General features: G+C 33.0%; 1 protein-coding gene across 2 annotated transcripts in view; it reads right to left on the reverse strand.

The window, feature by feature from the left end:
* Crppa (CDP-L-ribitol pyrophosphorylase A) overlaps nt 1-20,189 on the reverse strand; it is a 322,232-nt gene that overhangs the window by 111,884 nt on the left and 190,159 nt on the right. For both annotated transcript variants that reach the window (XM_047562282.1, XM_047562281.1), the window contains one exon: nt 18,908-19,039. In XM_047562282.1, the coding sequence (XP_047418238.1) occupies nt 18,908-19,039 (132 nt within the window). The remainder of the gene's footprint in view (nt 1-18,907; nt 19,040-20,189) is intronic.

Genomic DNA, 20,189 nt, shown 5'->3' on the forward strand with positions numbered 1-20,189 from the left:
GAGTTATAGTAGGGTTTTTAAACTGGGATGACTTTTAAAAAAAAAAAACTATACACATTAATATATATGTATTGGAGAGGAATTCAGTCTCAAGACTCAGAGTCTAGAGAAGCCCATGTTGAGACTCATAATTGGAAAATCATTGTCCAGAACAAAACCTGTTCTTTATAGATTAGATTGAGGAAAGTTCCTTAGCATCAAAATTTCTGGTCACACAAAAGCAGTAATGATTCTTATTTTCATTTTCCTAGCAACCATAGTGAAGTCAATTAATTCACTCTTAAATGTGCTGTTTTGATAGTAATATGCCTCTTTATAACTAATGATGTACATTATTTTCATATTCAATTAGGCAAACTATTCATTACTCAAATGCTGACAATCATGTTTTAATGAAACACAACAGATACTCTGTTCACCTGACAACATAGTTGGGAATCCCCCCCCGCAACCCATTAAAAGCAAAACCCTACCCAAACTCAGGTCAGACAGAATAAGGTAAACATGACAAACATGACACACCTACATCATGAATGCACCCTTGTGAGTCTGAAGGAATGCTTGAGGCCAAGAAGGAAAACCTCATTATGAAATAAAATCACAACCTGGGAAAGAACAGAAACTACTGTGAGGGTGGAGAATGGGGACTAGGGCTGATGGGAGTGTGATGGCAGGAGACTTTCTACAGCACACAACTGCGCCCCCAAACACACCCGCAAAAAAAACTCAGAAGGAACAACATTGGTCTTGTGTCGTATGCAAAAGAAAAAAAATCCCAAAACATAAAACATAACTAGTTAAATTTAGAACTACCTTCATGCCTTTAAATGTCAAACTAGTAATATCTCAGTTCTGTTGGAAAATCAGTAATTTTTGTCATTTGAGATTTATATAATAAAAGTGAGAACGGTGGAACTCCCGACACAGACTGGCTCTGCCCCAAACTCTGCAAATAAGAAACAAATGAACTCTAATATGACTTTTACAATGTAAGGTCGTGTCCCTAAGGATGACTCCAGTCCCAGTTTACAGGCTTCCTAAGAAAGCTCAAGGCTGCCAGGGCAATTTATCTTTGTTCTAACCAACACCAGGTGATGACTGCCTGACCTGCCTTCTACAATTCTTACTAATGAGGCACACCACTACAAATCCTTCCTGACTCCTTTGAGACATATATGTGGCATCTACAACTGAGGAGTGTCTTTCTCCAGGAACTGAAAGTCATTTCTCTGAAATGGCATCTTCAGGAGGATAAAGTCTCTTTCTCCTAGATGCCATGAGAATGTAGAATCCTTACCTTCTAAATTGACAGCTAGCAGACACAGCTGCCTAATCACATTAACCCTAACCAAACTTTTTGTAATTTTTCAACTGAGGTGTGCTTTCTCCCCATCTCAACTCCTTCAATCTCCTTTTAAAATGCCCAGTTACCTCCACACAAATAGAAATGAACCTAATGTCAGTCAGTTACTGACTAAATTCTGTTTCACGCTTTAACTAATGTCTGGCATTATTCTTGATAGTAATTTGTACCTGTGATATGTGTGAAAGATGTCCAATGACTCATTTTTTAAAATAGCAATTAATATCATAGCATAAAATTTTCTCAGATGCATCAGAATAAATGACAACTACATTATTTAATGCTCTTAAGTCTAATAATTCTATAAACACACACATGCTAGTAGCCTGATTCTTAATTTCAACATTGTACAATGAAGTTCACCAAAAAAGAGAATATTAATTATATAAAAATAAAGTATATTTATTACCATATTATAAGATTATGACTGATATTTCTAGATGGAACTTGCTCATCTAACCATATGCTCAAACCTAAAGGAACTTTTTGGAAAGACTTCAGTAATATTTTTTCTCTTACTCAATGAGATATTTTTGCATATCGAGAGAAGATATTATGGCAGATCCTGGTTTCCAGGTTTTGTGAATTTCAAGGAGCTGGACATACTGTTCTAAGGTATTCAAAAACATTACCTTAAGATTTGTCAACTTTGAGAAGAAGTGGCTTTCGTTCTATGGACAATATTGCTTTTTTTTCACAAATAGATGAATGTCTACCACCACCATGAAGTCTTGTGCAAGCTGAAAACAGGTTATGTTTGCATACTCAGTAACTTACTCTTCATCATTTTAGTGATTCAAATCCAAGGCCTCAGTATAACTAGAAACCATTCAATGTTAATGGTCTTGGAAAACATTCTCTTATGATAGATATTAAAAATTTCATCTGTGAACCTCCAATCTCCATAATACTTCAAAAATGATTTCTTCTACAAGAGCAGTATTAATTACAACAGTTCCATTCATGAATTTCTAGATACTCGACATATGATCTAAATAAACATCATGTTCAAAGCATTCGAATTCCTACAAATTCAAATCACTACGAAGTTTATAATTATTCAACACACAGAAATCCAATTAAAAATGTAATTCACTGCCTAATTTGATTTCTAGGGCAGCATATAATTAATTAGGCTACGGCAATTATGTCTTAAGATTTCTTATTAGTAAATTAAATTTCTTTGTAAACAATTCAAATAAAATCACAAGGCTTTTCACAAAGTTTTTTATAAAATCTAAGTATTACATATGTTTAAATGACTAGTATTGTGAAAGATTAACAAATTGGCATATCATCAATTCCCTTAAGCATCAATGCAAACCACCAGACAATGAATGTTCACACGGGTAATGTGGTTGAGGAAAGCATGCAGAAACCTGAAACAAAACATCTAGTACATAGATACCAGAAACTGTTATTGCTTAACATTTACCAGGAAAAGGACAGAGCTATCTTTCAATTCAAAAGGAGCCTTATTTCTGTTCATTTCTGATTTAACATAAATATTTTTCTCAATATTTTTGAGCTACATCTAAGAATAAGGATGAATAATTCTAACACATTTTTTATGTGTCCAGAAAAAAATTTATTGCAAAGTAAGTAAATTCAAATGATAATTATTTATTCTGAAAGCTGAAAGGAGATATCAAAGAAACAAATCCTCCATAGTACAATTTTCTTCAATAAAATACAGCATTTGAAGTTTCTAAAAAAATTTTATTTATATTGAAATAAAAGTAAGTATGTTGATTCTATTTGCAAAATTTTTGAGTTCTTACATTTAAAAAGTGTACAACTTCCCAAGGTTTCTATATAGGTACTACTACTTGTTCTGCTTTCTAATCCTTTAACCTTTTATTTCTCTTTCATCTTATTGTACTACTTTAGGTCATGCAGCACAAAGTTAACTAGAAAAGGCAAACGTGGCATTCTTTGTTGTTAAACAATGCCCTCATACATTAAATATGATGTTTGCCTTACATTGTTGGTATATAACATTATCAATTAAAAACCTTTTAACTCTAGCCCTCAGTTTGCTAAGAATTATCATCATCATTGCAGTAACAAATTTCATCACATCTTTTCTCCAACTACTGAATATCACTATTTATCTTGTTTAACTTGAATGTGTGATAAATTATTACAGCTGGATTTTTAAAAATCAACAAACTCTGAATATGGGCAAGTCACCTAGGACTAGTTAATAAAAGGAATATCTGCATGAGCCATCATAATTGAACTAGAAAATAAATATAAGTTTTATGAGCCAACTTAAGAAGAGTCAGAATCAGTATTTTTTTTCCCACTGAGTTTACTAGATAGAATGTACTGGAATCAGCTGGTGATTATGTTTAACACTCTTTAAACACAGGAGAATGAAGAACCAATCTACTTGGCACTGGTAGGGGTGATGAAGAGACAGACAAGCAAAAGGGAGACAAGTGCACATTTTACATTTGGTTCCAAAGTCAAATTCAAACTCCTAGATTTTTCAATTATTGTTATATCACACTATTGTGTTTCTCACATTTGAAATTTAAAAGTTTCAACTGATAAAACAATTTGTGCATCGATTCATTAAATTGGCTTAAAAATCCACAGTGCCTGGATTTTCCTCCAGAAATTTAGCTAAAACTGACATAAGTGCTGCAATTTAAGATAGTTTTTCAGTTATCATGAAATTGTGTATGGACAGCATAATATTGAATTGTACATATGATCACAGAGCTAAAAATTAATTCATATTTACTGACACATTACAGAGATGAACACTATACTCAATATTTCAAAGTAACTGATTACAAATTTAAAGATAGGATTGAAATTAGTTATTTCATAAACTATCACCAGTGCATGTTTCCTAACTTGATAAAAATTACAAATCTATCTGCCTAAGTTGTAATTTTTAATTTACAAAAGGAAATTTACAGTTCCTTCTTAAAATAAAATTTTGGGTGCATTCAGTACTTTGGCCAAAATTTATGGCATTTAAAATACCACAAACATCAGAAAATATGACACTTGAATTGAGGAACAAGCTAATCTGAATCAAATTGATATCTAAAGAATAAAGAACATTAAAACTTTGTGCAAGGAGTTAGAAATGGATGACTAAATAACTGTTAAATAAACTCTGGATATTTGGAAAGACAATTATCAAATTTTAAGACATCTGTTCCAGTTTGTACATTCAGAGTAAAATTTAAAGGTCGAAGAGGAAAATCCTCCTTCCTTCCTTCCTATGCCTTGTCAAGAGAATCTGTAACAGCAAAATGAAATTTAGTAATTTTTCTGACTTCCCTGAATCTTTATAAAAGAATATCTTGGAAGCTTTTAAAATTTAAGGAATTATTCTCTTTATTTCCCTATTTAAGTCAGGAAATTTACAATTCACAAAGTCCTGGAAGAGAAACTCTGTACTATTTCATCCTAGCACATACACTTTCTTATTAAGTTACAAACATATATCACTTAAAAGATCTTTAGTCTTTGACTATACAGGATTTCATATAAGCAGCCACACTATCAGCAGAAGGCAAAACAGATACCTATTTCTGCTACTTATTTTCATGAATTTACCATAGGGTCACAGCCCTATCAGCTACCTAATCTCTCAGAAACATGTCCATTGAGATAATTAAACTCAACAAAATTATGCAGTTTTCATCCATTATTCTAATATAGCTCCTTCAATGAAACTCCTCCCAAAGGCTAGAGTCAAGTATAAACCATCATCTGCCATTCCAAAAATATTTGCAGACCTTTACCATACTTAAAAACAAATAAAGCAAAATAAACAAAAAAAATTTTCCTAAAGCCTTAGAAATACTAGAAAAATTTTGAGAAAAAGTAAAATTATATACTTGTGATTTACTGGACATTTGTGAGAAATCCATGTTCTTGTGATGTTGCTACCAAAACTTGGGGTTCTCTTGGTTTATTAGAAAATCTGAAAGAATTTAGGAGGTACAAGCTCAGAAATTTTTAAAGAGGTTTTAAATAACATTGTTCTTAGTCCATTTTGTGCTGCTCTAACAGAATACTGATAATGAATATTAGATAATAAAAGAAATAATGTATATCATGACTCTGGAGAAAGCCTTCCTTGCTGCATAGTAATATGGCATAAGGCATTACATGGATAAGAGAGATCAAGTCAAACTCATACTTTCAAGGACCCACTCTCTCCACAATGACACTAGAGGGCAAAGAGCTCATGACTAGTCACCTATTAAATCTCCTGCTTCCCAACATTCTTGCATTGGAGATCAAGATTTCAAGACAATCACTTTGGGGGTAAAATTCGAACCAATGCAACTATCCAGATCACCTTTTGAAAAGTATTATAACCCCCACCTATTAGGTTTATATAATTGTTTAAACTGATAATTTTTTAGACTAAATGAAATGCCTTCATTAATGATTATAATCAAAGTTCAAAAAGAGTTGTCATTACATGTTTAATCTGGCCTGTAGGACGTTTTAGAATTATGTAACCTTTTCATGTAAAAAGTGAGATTTCGGGGTCATGCCTAATCATTTATCCATGGTGTAGCAATGAACACCATAACTACCTTTATAGGAATTTCTTACTTAGGGCTTTATTTTGTTTCTCCTTATAAGAGTAAGAGAAATACAATTAAGTTTACACTAATGCTGGATTTTCTTAAATTAAAAAAAGACCACCCTCCCTGAAGAACCTAAATCCTTTAATTGCATCAAAACTTTTTAAATATGGAGTCAGAAATTTAATAAAGGGATAAGAGGATTAAAGTGGTAAAGAACGTGCACAATTAAATTTAAACCCCAGTACATTTAGTAAAACTTACTGTTCCCACTTAAAATTCAAAACTGAACAGATAGAATCTAAGTTACTTAACCAAAATGTCCTCTTTTACTAGGAAAAAAAATAGAGATACATGGTATAATGTATGGGAATTAAAAAATACATATAAATGCATATGCCACACCAAATAAATCTGTATGTAGCTTGATATTTGGTAATCAGTGCCTTTTCCCAGCAGCACAAATTCACCTCAGAAAGAAAATGTTATTTGTGGTAACCTTGCTTTACAATAAAAATGAAATCAACTGAAACCAGCAAATTTAATGTAAGGACATACTTGTAGGTGACATATAGATTTGTTTAGTGGTTCATATTTTAATACTTTTCATTTAGCCCAAATTACATTTTGCAAGCCTATGAATAAAAAATTAACCTATCAGTGAGAGCAAAAGGCAGAACAGAGATACCCAGCACTTGCCTACTTCTCCACAAGACAGAGACTAAATGACAGGTGTAGAGGTATATGTTGGTGTAGTGTGTGGCTGTGGGAGGAGAACACAGGACTTCAACAGCAGAGAGAGAGAGACTTGGTGAAACTCACAGATTTTAGTTAGAGTATCAAGACAGACAGAATACCCTAGGCACCTATATCACCAAAACAAAGCCAGAAAAGGAGAGTATTCCCTCTGAAGGTGTACAGGTGAAAGACTTGCAGCAAGCTCCATAAGTGCAGAATCTGGCATGTTGTAGACATACAGTCTAAACAGATAAGAGACCTAAAATATACACAGCAAAACTAGCTTTAGAGAAGTTCACTGCATTTCCCAGCAAATTATCAGGGTGACATAATCAGAAGCCATCTTGAGAAGGATGCTACTGTCTAAGGGGTCAGAAATGCAACATTTTTCCATCTCCAGGACTCCACCACCCTCTGTGATGAGGGGCAAGCACAGCAGCATACAGCTGTACACAGGAGCCAGAGATGAGAGCACAGGGATTGAAGGTGACAGATCACATGGATCCTGCCACTTCAGTACCAGCACAGATCTTTATGACTCCATTGTGCCTCCTTTCCCTCACATGCATCCAGAGTCACATAGTAGCAACAGCATTCAACCTGTCCAGAGAGCACACAGCCTAAAAAGTTCCAGAGAGAATGCTGCCTGGTGTGTTCTGCATTCCACAGTACTCCTTCCACAGCTAATTCAGCTGAGAGGAATTACGACTAGTTTCAGCCACAAATCACCAACATTAGTCACCTGGCCTGTACTACAACTTGAAAGAATTGAGGATGGAAAACCCCCAGCTACTGCCCTGTACATGGGTCACACAGCCTAAGAAGACCCAGAGAGAAGATTTGTTTGGCATAAGTCCCAAGCATCTACCATTGTTCCCTCATCCAAATACCTCAGTGGGGAGAAAATTGTTTTGTTTTGTTTTGTTTTTTATTTTTCTTATTTTTAATTTAGTATAGTCATGGGAACCAAACCTGGGGCCTTGCACACATTGGATGGGTGCTTAGTCACTGAGGTATACTTCCAGCACAGACAGCTTAGAGAAATTATACCCAACTCCAGATATGACCCAGTCCCACTTGAACCTTGGAGGACACAACCAGTATAGCTTTACATCATGTAGAACCAGAAGAATGACAATTTATATTCCATTTATGTATGATATGTCAGAGTGTATTCTATTGTCATGTAATACTAATTAGAGCAAAAATAAAAATTTATAAAGGAAATATGAAGGAAAATCAAGCCATTTCTTGAACAAATTAAAATGGAAACAACATGCCCAAATGTGTGGGATCTAGCAAAAGTGATACTAAGAGAGAAATTTATAGTAACGAATGCCTGTCCTTTTGACCCAGTTATCCCACTCCTCTGTTTATACCCAAAGGACCTAAAATCAGCAAACTATAGTAACACAGCCACATCAATGTTTATAGCAGCACAATTCACAATAGCTAGATTGTGGAACCAACCTAGATGCCCTTCAACAGATGAATGGATAAAGAAACTCTGGTATATATACACAATGGAATACTATTTGGCCATAAAGAATAATAATATTATGGCATTTGCAAATAAATGGATGGAATTGGAGAATATCATGCTAAGTGAAATAAGTCAAACCCAAAAAACCAAAGGCTGAATGTTTTCCCTGATAAGTGGAGAATGATATATAATGGGGGTGGGGGGTGGGGAATGAGAGAAGAATGGGGGAACTTTAGATTATGTAGAAGGAAATGAGAGGGAGGGGGTATGAAAAATGGTGGAATGAGACAGACATCATTACCCTGTGTACATGTATGATTACACGAATAGTATAAATCTACATCGTGTACAACCATAAAAACGAAATGATGTACCCCATTTGTGTACAATGAATCAAAATGCAGTTAGTAAAAATTAAAAGCTAAATAAAAATAATAAAATAAATAAATAAAATTAAAAAAAAAAAACAGATAAATGACCTAATGAAGTGTGGAAAAAGAAGAACAAGATCAGAGAAGAAACAGAAACAAAAGAGCAATTCAATGAATCAACAACATTTAAATTTGGAAACTTCCCTGTCTGTTCAGTTGGTACCAGCTATTGATGGTTTTATGTCCTAGGGAAACTTCAAAATTAGGAGATGCTAAAATCTCAGATTACAGATTTCTAAATCCTAGGAAGGAAAGATTGGAGAGCTTCTGAATTTGGAGATGCTTCAGCTAGAGAAGATGTCTTCCTTGTAGACATATCAGAATATTACAAATTCTAAACAGACTTAATCCTCAAATTAAATCTGTCCTAAAATAATCTGTCCACAAATATAAAACTAAAAATAACAAACTATTTTCACACTGTGGGAATTGGTAATAAGAAAATATATTCCTTAAAAAGAAAAAAAAAATTTTTAAATAAAATGTTATATTATAAAAAATGTACTCTAAGAATTAATGAAAAAGTTGTTTTTGAAAGGAAAAACAAAACAGAATACATGGATATGATCAATGAAAGATACACTCATTTGAAAATATCACTGTGAATTCCACTAATTAGTATAATTAATATTTGTTAGTTATAATAAAAATTAAACTTTCTATACATTTTAATTTGAATATTTAGAATGAAAATTATTTGGTAAACAAGAGAAAAAATAAAGCATGTCTAATTGTAAGTTTTTTCTTATATTTTTATATAGCTCCTTTGAAAGATTTATCCACACATAAGACCTTGGTCTAATTATTTCCATTATGATTTAGAAGTTTTTACTCTATAAACACAAATTTTGAATTACATATTTTAAACAAGCAGTAAAAATGCAAGTTTATAATATACAATTGTTTCTGGAAAATATTTCTGGAAATATTTTTTGGTACTCTTTTTGAACACTACTTCCTTATATTCTTTCTGATAGAGTTTCAGAATGATACAAGGATTACAAATTATAAACAATGATAAAAGCAAAACAATAATGGTATCTTTGTGAAACAGTTGTTTCACTGCCCAATAAAATGTAGAGTAGGTTACTACTACTGTTTGTTATCACACCAATCATTTCCTAATAGTATTTATAGTCATCTTTCTCCATTCAGAAGAGTTAAGTTGAAGATTAATTAAAACATACTTCTCTACCAGTTGTCAAAGATGAGTAATGAGATGGAAGGAAAACTAATTCACCATTGTCACCATTTTCTATATACAAACCTATATGCCAAACATTACTCATTTCTGATTCTCAGTGGAAAACATACCTCTTTATTTCCATTGTGATTATAATCAGAAATGCTGATTAGGATTCTCAGAGGCAATGAAAGTGAGTTCTGATAATACAAACTATTGTCTTTTCTAACTTGTCTATTTAGGACAGAAATTAGAAATTTGCATAAAACCAATTACTACCATCTCTCCATTCTAATTCCTGGAAAATGGTCCCTGGACAAATAGCTCCTTTTTTTGGAAATTACTTACTTTTGATCTAAACAACAAACAATATCTAATAGTTAATAGGCCCCCATGTGTTTCAAAGTAATTAGACTTACTGCTATTGGCTTAGAACACTGGAACCTTTGGTCATTATTTTGTTCTTAATGGTACTCAGGATTAAAAGCAGGGGCAATGTATCACTGGATTACACCCACACCCCTAGCCCTTTCTTAAATTTTTGAGACATGGTCTCGCTAAATTGGAGGCTGGTCTTGAACTTGTGATTCTCTTGCCTCAGCCTTCCAAATAGGATTACAGGCTTGCACCACTTTGCCCTGCTAGAGTGTCAAACTTTAAAAAATATTTTGGCTTTACATTTTTCCTATCTGGTTCACTTCCTACCTCAGTTGATGCTTTCAAATCCTCTAGCCTGCACATGATGTTCTCTACTAGGTTCAGTTAAACACTGCAATTTAGAGTTCTTTGTACAGCTGCTTCTGTGGTTTGGATAGTGTTCCATAAAATTAAAATACACAGAAAATATAGCTCCTTCACTCAAATGGTATTTAAGGAAGGTCTACATAAAGTAGACTATCTGTGCAAGCAATACAGATATAACACAATTTATTTCAAAGGATTGAAATAATGCCACAAGCATTAGGAAGGTGTTTTCCAGGGACTACTCAAGTTGTTCTTTTACCCCAGTCTTTATACCTATTTTTTTCCTATTTCACTACTCAAAATACCAGGAATTTGACAAAGCCTGAAATTAGACCATAACTATTTTTTCATTCATATTAGTAAAACAGCAGGAGTTGTATTGGGCAGTTTATAGAAAATCAGATGACTCCCAATGAAGTTTCACAATTTGATTTTACAAGTCTACAAACAAGTCTTCCCTAAAGATTACTAGTAGGATTCCAGCTGTCAGTCATTGGCTTTTTTTATTTGTAGTCCTCTTGACAAACTATAGCAACTGTTTTCTGAAAATGTTTTCCCAGGCCTCTGAGTCAAACCTGATGAATTCTGTGCTTTTAAAGAAATACATCTCAACTGTCTCAAAGGTGGCAGCACCACTCTTTAGCAATTAGTTTGTAATGTTGGCTTCACTAAACTGACTAAAATTAATACCTATAAATATATGCACCTTCCATTAACATAATGCTCTAATTGTAATATAAAGGAGAATATAGTAACAAAAATATTCCTTACAACATAGGATAAGAAAATGATATCTCAAAAAGAGAAAAAAATAAAGTGATGTTAATTTTTTAAAAAACTTATATTATTGTACTATCTCAGCTTATATTTGCTAATTTTTCATCCTGTCTATTGAAAGAAGCTCCAATGTCCTCTATACATATTTAATACCACTTTCATTGCTTCAGTAGTGTTTGTTCAATAGTGAAATATTATTAACTACTTATTCGTTGGAAATGCCAGCATATACTAGGTAGACAAAATAGGCAGTCTATAACTAATTTAAAATAATCCATTTAATTTTCTCTTAATACAATTTTTGTGAATTCTGGGCTCTTCTCAAATTCTTATAAAAATTTTTCAGGATGTTATTATTGTATAAATAAAGCACTAAAGACTGTACAGGACCTCCCCCCATGCCACGTAGGAGCTACCCTGCAACAGAATATCTGGTATGGAAAAGGGAGTGGATATTACCCCTCCCCATTCTTAACTCCTCTAATGCTATTGTCTATTCAGCCTTATTAAAGAAAGTGGTCTATGGTTAATTTATCTCAGAAATTTAATAGAACATGGTAGAGAGTACTTTTATATAATCCAATCACATTAAGTGCGTTTTAAAACTTGTGCCTTGTAATTTTAAATATGTCATGTCATCTTGAAGCCTGTCATGTTCCAGGCTGTGAACTTCAAGCAGACTAAAATTTGTATTCCTCCTTGGTGCTCAGCTCAGTGTGAAGTTCACAAGAGGCATTGGGCATTCATCAGGTAAGCTAGAGAAATGGACTTAGAATGAATGGAAAGATTTTGCTTGTAAATGCAAAATTTTAGATGAAACTAAAACATTATAGAATGTGATGTTTTGAAGACGATATAAGAGTACATTGCTTAAACTTAAAATATTTTAATTGTTGTTATGTTTAATTTAAGGTTGGTATCTAAAAGGATAGGCTCATTTTATAATTGAGTAGAGAGATAAATTTAAGTGAGTTTATGGCTACAAATTTGAAAATCAGTAACTTAAAAGTTATGGTTGAAAATGCCCATTTCAATATTCTATTCATAGTTTTTCACTCATGCAATTCCCCTTCCTCAATAAAGAATAAAATTAGAAAATAGTGATTCAATTGTACTGATGTGATTGATATGAATCTAACACATTAAAACAATTGTACACGTAATGTAAAAGAAGTTTCCATTTTTTGGTTTTCTACCATTCTGCTATTTCCTCTCCATCTATTACCACTCTGCTCACATCAAGGGGAAAAAACCACACATATACACATATGTGCTAGGGTATGTGTATAAGCATAGGTATATAAACTGTGTGCTTTTCACATTTAAACATTTCTAATCCAATTTACAAACAACTTAATTCACCTAGAGGTAGGAAGCAAGAAATAAAATACTTTATATGCAATATTAACACTCCATTATTATTGTGGTAGGCAGCATCTGATAAGGCTCCCAATGATCACCACCACTATATATATTCATGCCTTTGTGTAATGCCCTCCCCTGAGCAAGGGTGGAACCCAGAGATTTGTGTCTGATGAATAGAATCCAGCAAAGGTGATGGGGTGTCACTTGGTAATTACTTTACAGAAGAGCCAGCTTTAGTGTTGTTGGCTCTCCCCACTGCTTGCTGGGTTGTTTCAAGACACTGTGTGGTATATACTGTGGCAAGGAACAGAGGCAGGCCGCCAGACACAAGCTCAAGAAACTATGAAGAACTGAGGTATTAGCCTACTTGGAATTGAATCCTGCAGACAGGCAGGTGAGTGAGCTAGAAAGAGGAATGTTCCCAGGAAAGCCTTGGAATGATGGTAGCCTTGAGAGAAATACCCAAGCCAGAGGAGAAACAGAGACTATGAGATGATGAATGACGTTCTTTGAAGCCCATCGAGTACTGGTTAAGAATACATTAACAAAGAAAACATTACTAAAGGAATTAGTTCCTTAAGAATTTTCTGTAGTAGTACCTCTTCAGAGGGAATTTGTCTTTATTTTGATAAAAAAATTTCTTTTATCAAAAACTGGAAAGATCTATAACAAAAACAATTGTGCCTGGCATTACATTTCATTTATACATGAATGAGTAAAATAATCTTATTGCCAGCCCTTAATGAGTCAACCAAGCTAGCTAAACAAACTCCCTAAAAGCAATTTTGTTTTTCAAATTTATATAATTTTGAAGACATTATAGTTTAGACCTTCATATTTTCCCAAATGACTAACTCTAAACTATAAAGGCCAAAACAATATTGAAAGTGAAAAAATATTTACTCTCATAAACATTTCCACATCAAAAAAAGTCTGATTTACTCTGAGCAGGGTATTATGGGTTTCTGTAAACAGATTTAGTGTTGCATGTTTGGTGTGCTTGCCATATGATTCAGTGCCATGGAAAGTATCATGCGTTTAGTAAAAATTTCCCAGTTAAACTCCAAGTAATTGCTCACTGCAGGAAAAAGTCTAACTTCTCCAACATCATCATAATTTTTAAAGTTTTTTTTTCCTATATGATAGCATTTAACCATATGGTCCACAATTATCATGCACACTTGAAGTATATCTCCTATGCAGAGAGGGCACAGAGCAAACGCATCATTGTAGATAGATTGATAATGTACCTTACAAATTCAGTATTTGAGCCCAAAGATATCTTATAGCAGATAAACTTGTCCATATATTTCTTAAGGTTTTATTATGAGTTTACTTGTGGTAAATACAAGGAAAACCTCAAAACTCAGATAATAGAAAAGGATGATTGTATTTAACCCAAGTAGAGTAGACTGTTATGCTTTGTGATACAAGACCAATTTACAGAGTTTCATCTAATATAATATTGTTACAAAGGAAAAAAAAAAAGAAAACTTCATTGTATATCCTGTTTTCGATGTTTACACAATGACTCTTAAATCTTTTACAAATAACTACTAAACATAAACTTATGGAAATGCTTTGGTAAATTTCTTCCTGTTTTGAATGCCCTTCCGTATCTATAGTTGTAAGAACAAGAAAAAGTGGAATTCAGGAGGAAGGAGAGGGTAGTAGAGCCTGATCCCCTGACCTCTCCAACTTGATTTCTGCAGCTGTACAATTAGGTTCATTCCTTCCCCGTGTTCCCATCCTGAGAAGATGCTTTCTAAGCCAAATACTGCTTTCAGAACTCATACTTCCCACTCTATCAAACCCTAAGGAGTAACAGCTTAGAGGGAAGAAAGGAGAAAGAACATGGCTAGACTAAACATCTACACTCCCTGCCATGCTGCCATGTTTAATATTTTCTATCACCTTTCTTGGGTGGATCTTCAAACTCCCCTTTGTAGTCTTCCACTTTATTTTTCTAATGATGTCTGCAAACAAAAATCCCTCTCTGAACTATACTAAAAATAGAAAACTGTAATGAACAATTTCTTTCTAAAAGAAAGAAAACAATACAGGTGAATTTCTTTAGCTACATATGGGAAGGAAAGAAAAACCAGATACAGGTTCCAGAGATAACATGTCATAGTGCAAGACATAGTAAGTGTTACCTGGCATAGCCAGAATGTCTCCCAGGTCTCCACGTTCTCATGTGACACACTTCTTAAGTTATAATATGTGCATTTCACAGATAGAGAATCTGGGGCCTCAGAAAATGTACATGCTTATTCATGTTTCATAGATTTTCAATTTAGAAAGGAATAAACAAAAATTTGGTAGGAAAAAACCATTAGTTTTAAAACTATTACAGAAAACTCTTTAACCTTGAGCCTGTGTAGTTCTCTAAATCCCCAAGTGCATAAAATGCACTACTACAGGAGTTTCTAAATTTTATAGACTTTAATATTTTTTACTGTCAGAGAAGTTCATATGTAATAATTCACTGAAACATGTATACTTGTAAATATTTGCATTAAAAAATCATTAGAAAATATTTTAGACTTCAACAAAATTAAGTCTGTAAATTCTAAGCTATTGACCTGAAATGACACATCAGAAATATATCTCTGTAAGTTCATTGCTAGATCAAAGATTTTCAGATAATTAGAACATGTTTCCCCAGTATAATTTTCTATCATGGACCTCAAAGATTTGCATAGCAAAGTTGGATAAAAAATGAATAAAAGGTAATATTTTGTACATAGATTTTAATACTTAGAGACTAAGCTCTTTTATGCATATTAGACTATAAAATTTAATTTATATTAGCCACAGTTGTGTTTATGTGATTATGGAAGAGAGATATGACCTGATCTAAAATTATCCAAATTGTGAGGAAAATTTTACAGTGTTTTAAAGTTTTCTAATGCTCTAATTTAGAGTATAAGTTTCAAATCTTTTTTAATGCATTTGCAACAATTTTGGTAAAAGTTAATCAGTGCTTTACTTCATTGACACAGCTAAGGAATCAAGTATATTTAATAATTTAGCAAATGATTGAAAAAATTCACACATCTGAGGTATATCTGACGGTCAGTAAAACATTTAGCAATTTCATGTGATATAATTAAAAGAAAATAGAGTAACTGATGAAAGGTTATTATTAGATGGATTTGTCACTGAATGACCAAAAAGTGATTAATAATTGATCACTCACAACACTGTAGAACATTTATAGATATTAGAAAAGGAATTCCTTCTTATCCTTCACTGAATAGTTTTTTCCCTAAAACAGCACATGAACTATGGACATCTAACTTATAAATTACATGAAATAGAAAACTATGCTGACGCTGTATTATGAATCCAAATGATAAGAAAAGACTGAAGCAAGGAAATAAAATAAGCTTAAATTCACCAAACACAAAGTCCTACACATATGTGTAAATGAAGTCTGTACAAACACAAATGGGAAGCAGCAGCTAAATGACTATAAAGAAAAGCTTACATAATCCTATTTAACTATAAACACCATAGAAACCAGCACTGTGAAAGAACAGCAAAAAAAAAAAAAAAAAAAGTTAGAGACCATATACCTACATTATCAGAAATATCACATACAAAAACATACACCTTCCTTAAGCAAAAGAAGTCAGATGTTAAACTTGTAGTTCAAAGTTAAACTGATATGTTCCCTTCCAAAGAATTGTTAACACACTGAAAATCTATCCAATGAAGCAGCCCTTGATGTTATGTCTTAGGAAAAAAGGATAAAAATCTAGAGTCACACACTGGGCAGTGTGTTAGGTTATTAAATCAATTCATATTACACACAAAATGAATCCTGTGTGTTAAATATTCTAACATATGAAACATCTCAACTATTGTTTATTAAGAAGACATACACAACACCTAAGTGTTCTTTACTTTCGAAAATGTGAGCTATCGTAAAAGATTCCTGACCTCTCCATCTTTGGTAGTTTAGTAGCAAGCCAGATTTGCAGGTCACTACTCAAAATAGCAAGGGTCTGATATCAAGCAGCAGGCTCCAAAGACATCTAATTTTCAATAGATCCACTTTTCAAGTCAGGGGCTATTCATAGTAGAGTGCCACATAGATCTGTACCACATTCGGCCCCATAAATATATAGTGCATGCTGGGTATAGAAACACCCTGCATTAAGGTTGCCAGATTTAGCAGATAAAAACACAAAATATCCAGTTAAACTTGAATTACAAATAAACAACAAATATTTTTTTAAAGCAGAGGGAATTTACTACACTGAATTGATAATATAGGAAACAGAAGCAACAGCAGGAAGCTTTTAGAACCTTGAGGTTGGAGGAATAAGAGAAAGAATTGATAATAAGCAGAAATCCAAGAGCCACACTTGGTAGGGCAGAAGTCCAAGTACAATGTGGCTCAACTGGGATCTTCATTAAAGTCTTAAGAGGACAAATCAAGGCACTGGCAGGACTGCATTTTCCTTCCAGAGGCTCTAGGGATGAATCTGCTTCCAAATTCAAGTCAACAATTTTTTTAATGCATGTATATTCCATGTAATATTTAGATATGCTTACTTCTGAGATTTATTCATGATTTAGTTGAAATTCAAATTGAACTAGGCATCTAATACTTTACCTGGCAACAAAATTCTCTACTGGGAAGTTAGATCTAATACATGCAGACCTTTTTTATCTGGTTTAAATTATGGAACAGTGACAGTTCTAGGGACTATATATGATACTCCATTCCCCTGCTTTTGAGATTTGCCTCAATAAACTCTATTTTTATATCTGCACAATGTAAGAAGAACTGATTTATTTTTCCCTTATTGTGTGTAGTACAACTGGAAAGAAAATATTCCTGACAGAGGATATAGACCTGAGTTCTTGTTCTTATTCTGTCAAGTATGTTTCCTTGCACAAGTATATGTATCTGCTTGGGCCTTAGTTGTAAGCACCAATATTTTATAATTCCATGATCCTAAGTCAGCAAAAATTTGCATTCTTGATGAGTAAATAGAGGTCATGCACCCACATTCTGGAGGCAAAGGAAACAAGTGCCCTGAATGTTCAGAAAGTCAAAAAACTGGCTTAAAAGATGGTTCTTAAAGTTAATAAAAATTCATTTGTTTAAAAAAAACGACAAACTAAGAATGGAACTCGAAAAATTTCATAGACAATAGCTGTTATTCATTAGCTGTTATTCAATAGCTGTTATTCAACCCTTATATAATTTTAAATATCTGTCATTCCCTGGGCAGTCAGTACCAAATCACTTTAATTCCAGACCACAAAGGCAATTGACCAACTTGCTAGACATCCTCTGGCACTTCCAAAAATCTAAAGTAGTCATGGATCTGATGAAAGTTATCTATGCACAAAGGGCAAATCCAGACTCTGTAATAGATTTTCCAAATAAATGGTTTTAAATAGCATTTGTCTGCACACAAAAATCTAATGCTAGTTCATTTTACCTTCAACTTGCTGCTGAAAGATAGTGACAACAAACGTATTATTCCACTAATTAATTACTATATCTTCTCATAATCTGAATGCCAAACGTTGATTATAAGTGCTTAGATAATAATGAAAGTAAGCAATTCAGGATTATATCACTGGCCACGAGTTGTAGCCTTGTATGGTTGCTAAATACAGGAAATCGGTTAAAATTTAAATTTCAAATTTGGAACATGCTTACAAAACATATTGTACATTTGAAGTTCAAGTTTGGGAATTCTCTATATTTATTTGCTAAATCTGACAATCCTGCTGGGTTTGATGGCACGTGCTTGTAATCCCAGTGACTCAGGTAGCTGAGGCAGGAGGATGGCAAGTTCAAAGTCAGCCTCAGCAACTTAGCAGGGTCATGAGCAACTCAATGAAACCCTGTTCATGAGCAATTCATGAAACCCTCAATGAAACAGAACATGAAAAAAGGATAGGATTGTGGATCAGTGATGAACTGACCCAGGGTTAAACCCCCAGTACCAAAAGTTTAAATAAAAATAAATAAATCTGACAATCCTATGTGGCTACCTAGTATGAGATACTGACCAATGCACATCATTGAGTTTCTTTTTTTTATTTTTGAAACCTTTAATTTTTCTCCCAGCACCAAGAGGTTCGTATTACAGCACATTAATAGATGAGTTATTTAGCAATTTTAATTTCCCTTACTAATATCCATTTGCTTTCAACAAAATCAGTTTTCAACTATTATAATCTACAAAACATACATTTTGGTGATATCTATGTTTTACCTACCTGTGAGTGATTTATGAGAAGACCATATAATAAAATATTTCTTTTTCTCATTTCCTTTGCAAATTCTCTAATCCACATTAGGCTTTCCATTTTCTGACTGGGAGACACTAATTTAAAATCAAGAAAATGTACCTGCAAAATATAAAAGACAACAAAATATCATTTATTTTGAATTCCTCTTGAAAAAAATTAAAGTTTATGGTATTATAATATTATAAAGACTTGATTTATGTTAATATCTAGTTTTTTCAGGCTAGAAAATTTTAAATACCATGGATCCTCTTTTATAGAGACAGCAATAAAATATTGAAAAATAATATTGAAAAACAAGAAGCTAGCATGCTATTTCAACTTATATCTGTAAAGTGTATGTGATTTTAATAATTCAAACAATACATAATTTATAAATAGACTACATATTTCTTAGTATGCATATTAAGAAATTAGCAATATAAATTAAATTCAAGGGAAATAATTATGTAAATAAAGATTTTCTAGGAAAAGTAATTAATAATGGGCATCTTGAACACATACTTATCCATTTTCCATAGTAAACCCAAGAGGTTTTTATATCAAATGATTTTTAAGCAGCATTAAAAGTGTTCTCCTTAAAAAATATTCAAATGATCATTGTGTCTTGTAGCATTATTTTTTATGTTAATTCTAGGGAATCTCAGAAGATACTTCTTCAATTCTTTAAGTCATCAAGATTGTCTCTTATGAAAGATAAGGAATCTGAATCATAATCAACTTATAAGAAATAACTTGTGGAATCAACATTATTAAATATGTCCATCCTTTTGCAATAACAAATTAAGAGAATCTCTCAAGAACTCCAGGGTGTCCAATCACATGCATTGACTGACTAGAAGTATGTCAGAATATATCCCACTCACACTTTTCCTTCCTCCCTACTCTCCACATGCAAAACACACTCCATAGAAAACACGTTATGTCCTTTCTTTAACATGGAATGAGTTTTCCCCATAATGCTACATTTGCTTTTCCACAGAAAAGTACTTCTATGAATTCCTGTGTGTGTGCTAGGGATTGGGCCTAGAGCCCCATGCCAACTAAGCATGTCCTCCACCACTAACCTGCACTGCCAGCCCCTATAATATTCATTTTTAAAAAGAATTATGATGATGATGAATGATACCTATGAATTTAGTAGATATTCAATAACTGTTTCTTGGAACTTTTCATTAAATAAAGTTAATTTAAAACATACACATATAGCTACTTCCTCCTGAAATCTAAAAATGGCAGATACAACTACTAT

Source organism: Sciurus carolinensis, chromosome 8 (genome assembly GCF_902686445.1).
Source record: "Sciurus carolinensis chromosome 8, mSciCar1.2, whole genome shotgun sequence".
Taxonomy (NCBI): Eukaryota; Metazoa; Chordata; class Mammalia; order Rodentia; family Sciuridae; genus Sciurus; species Sciurus carolinensis.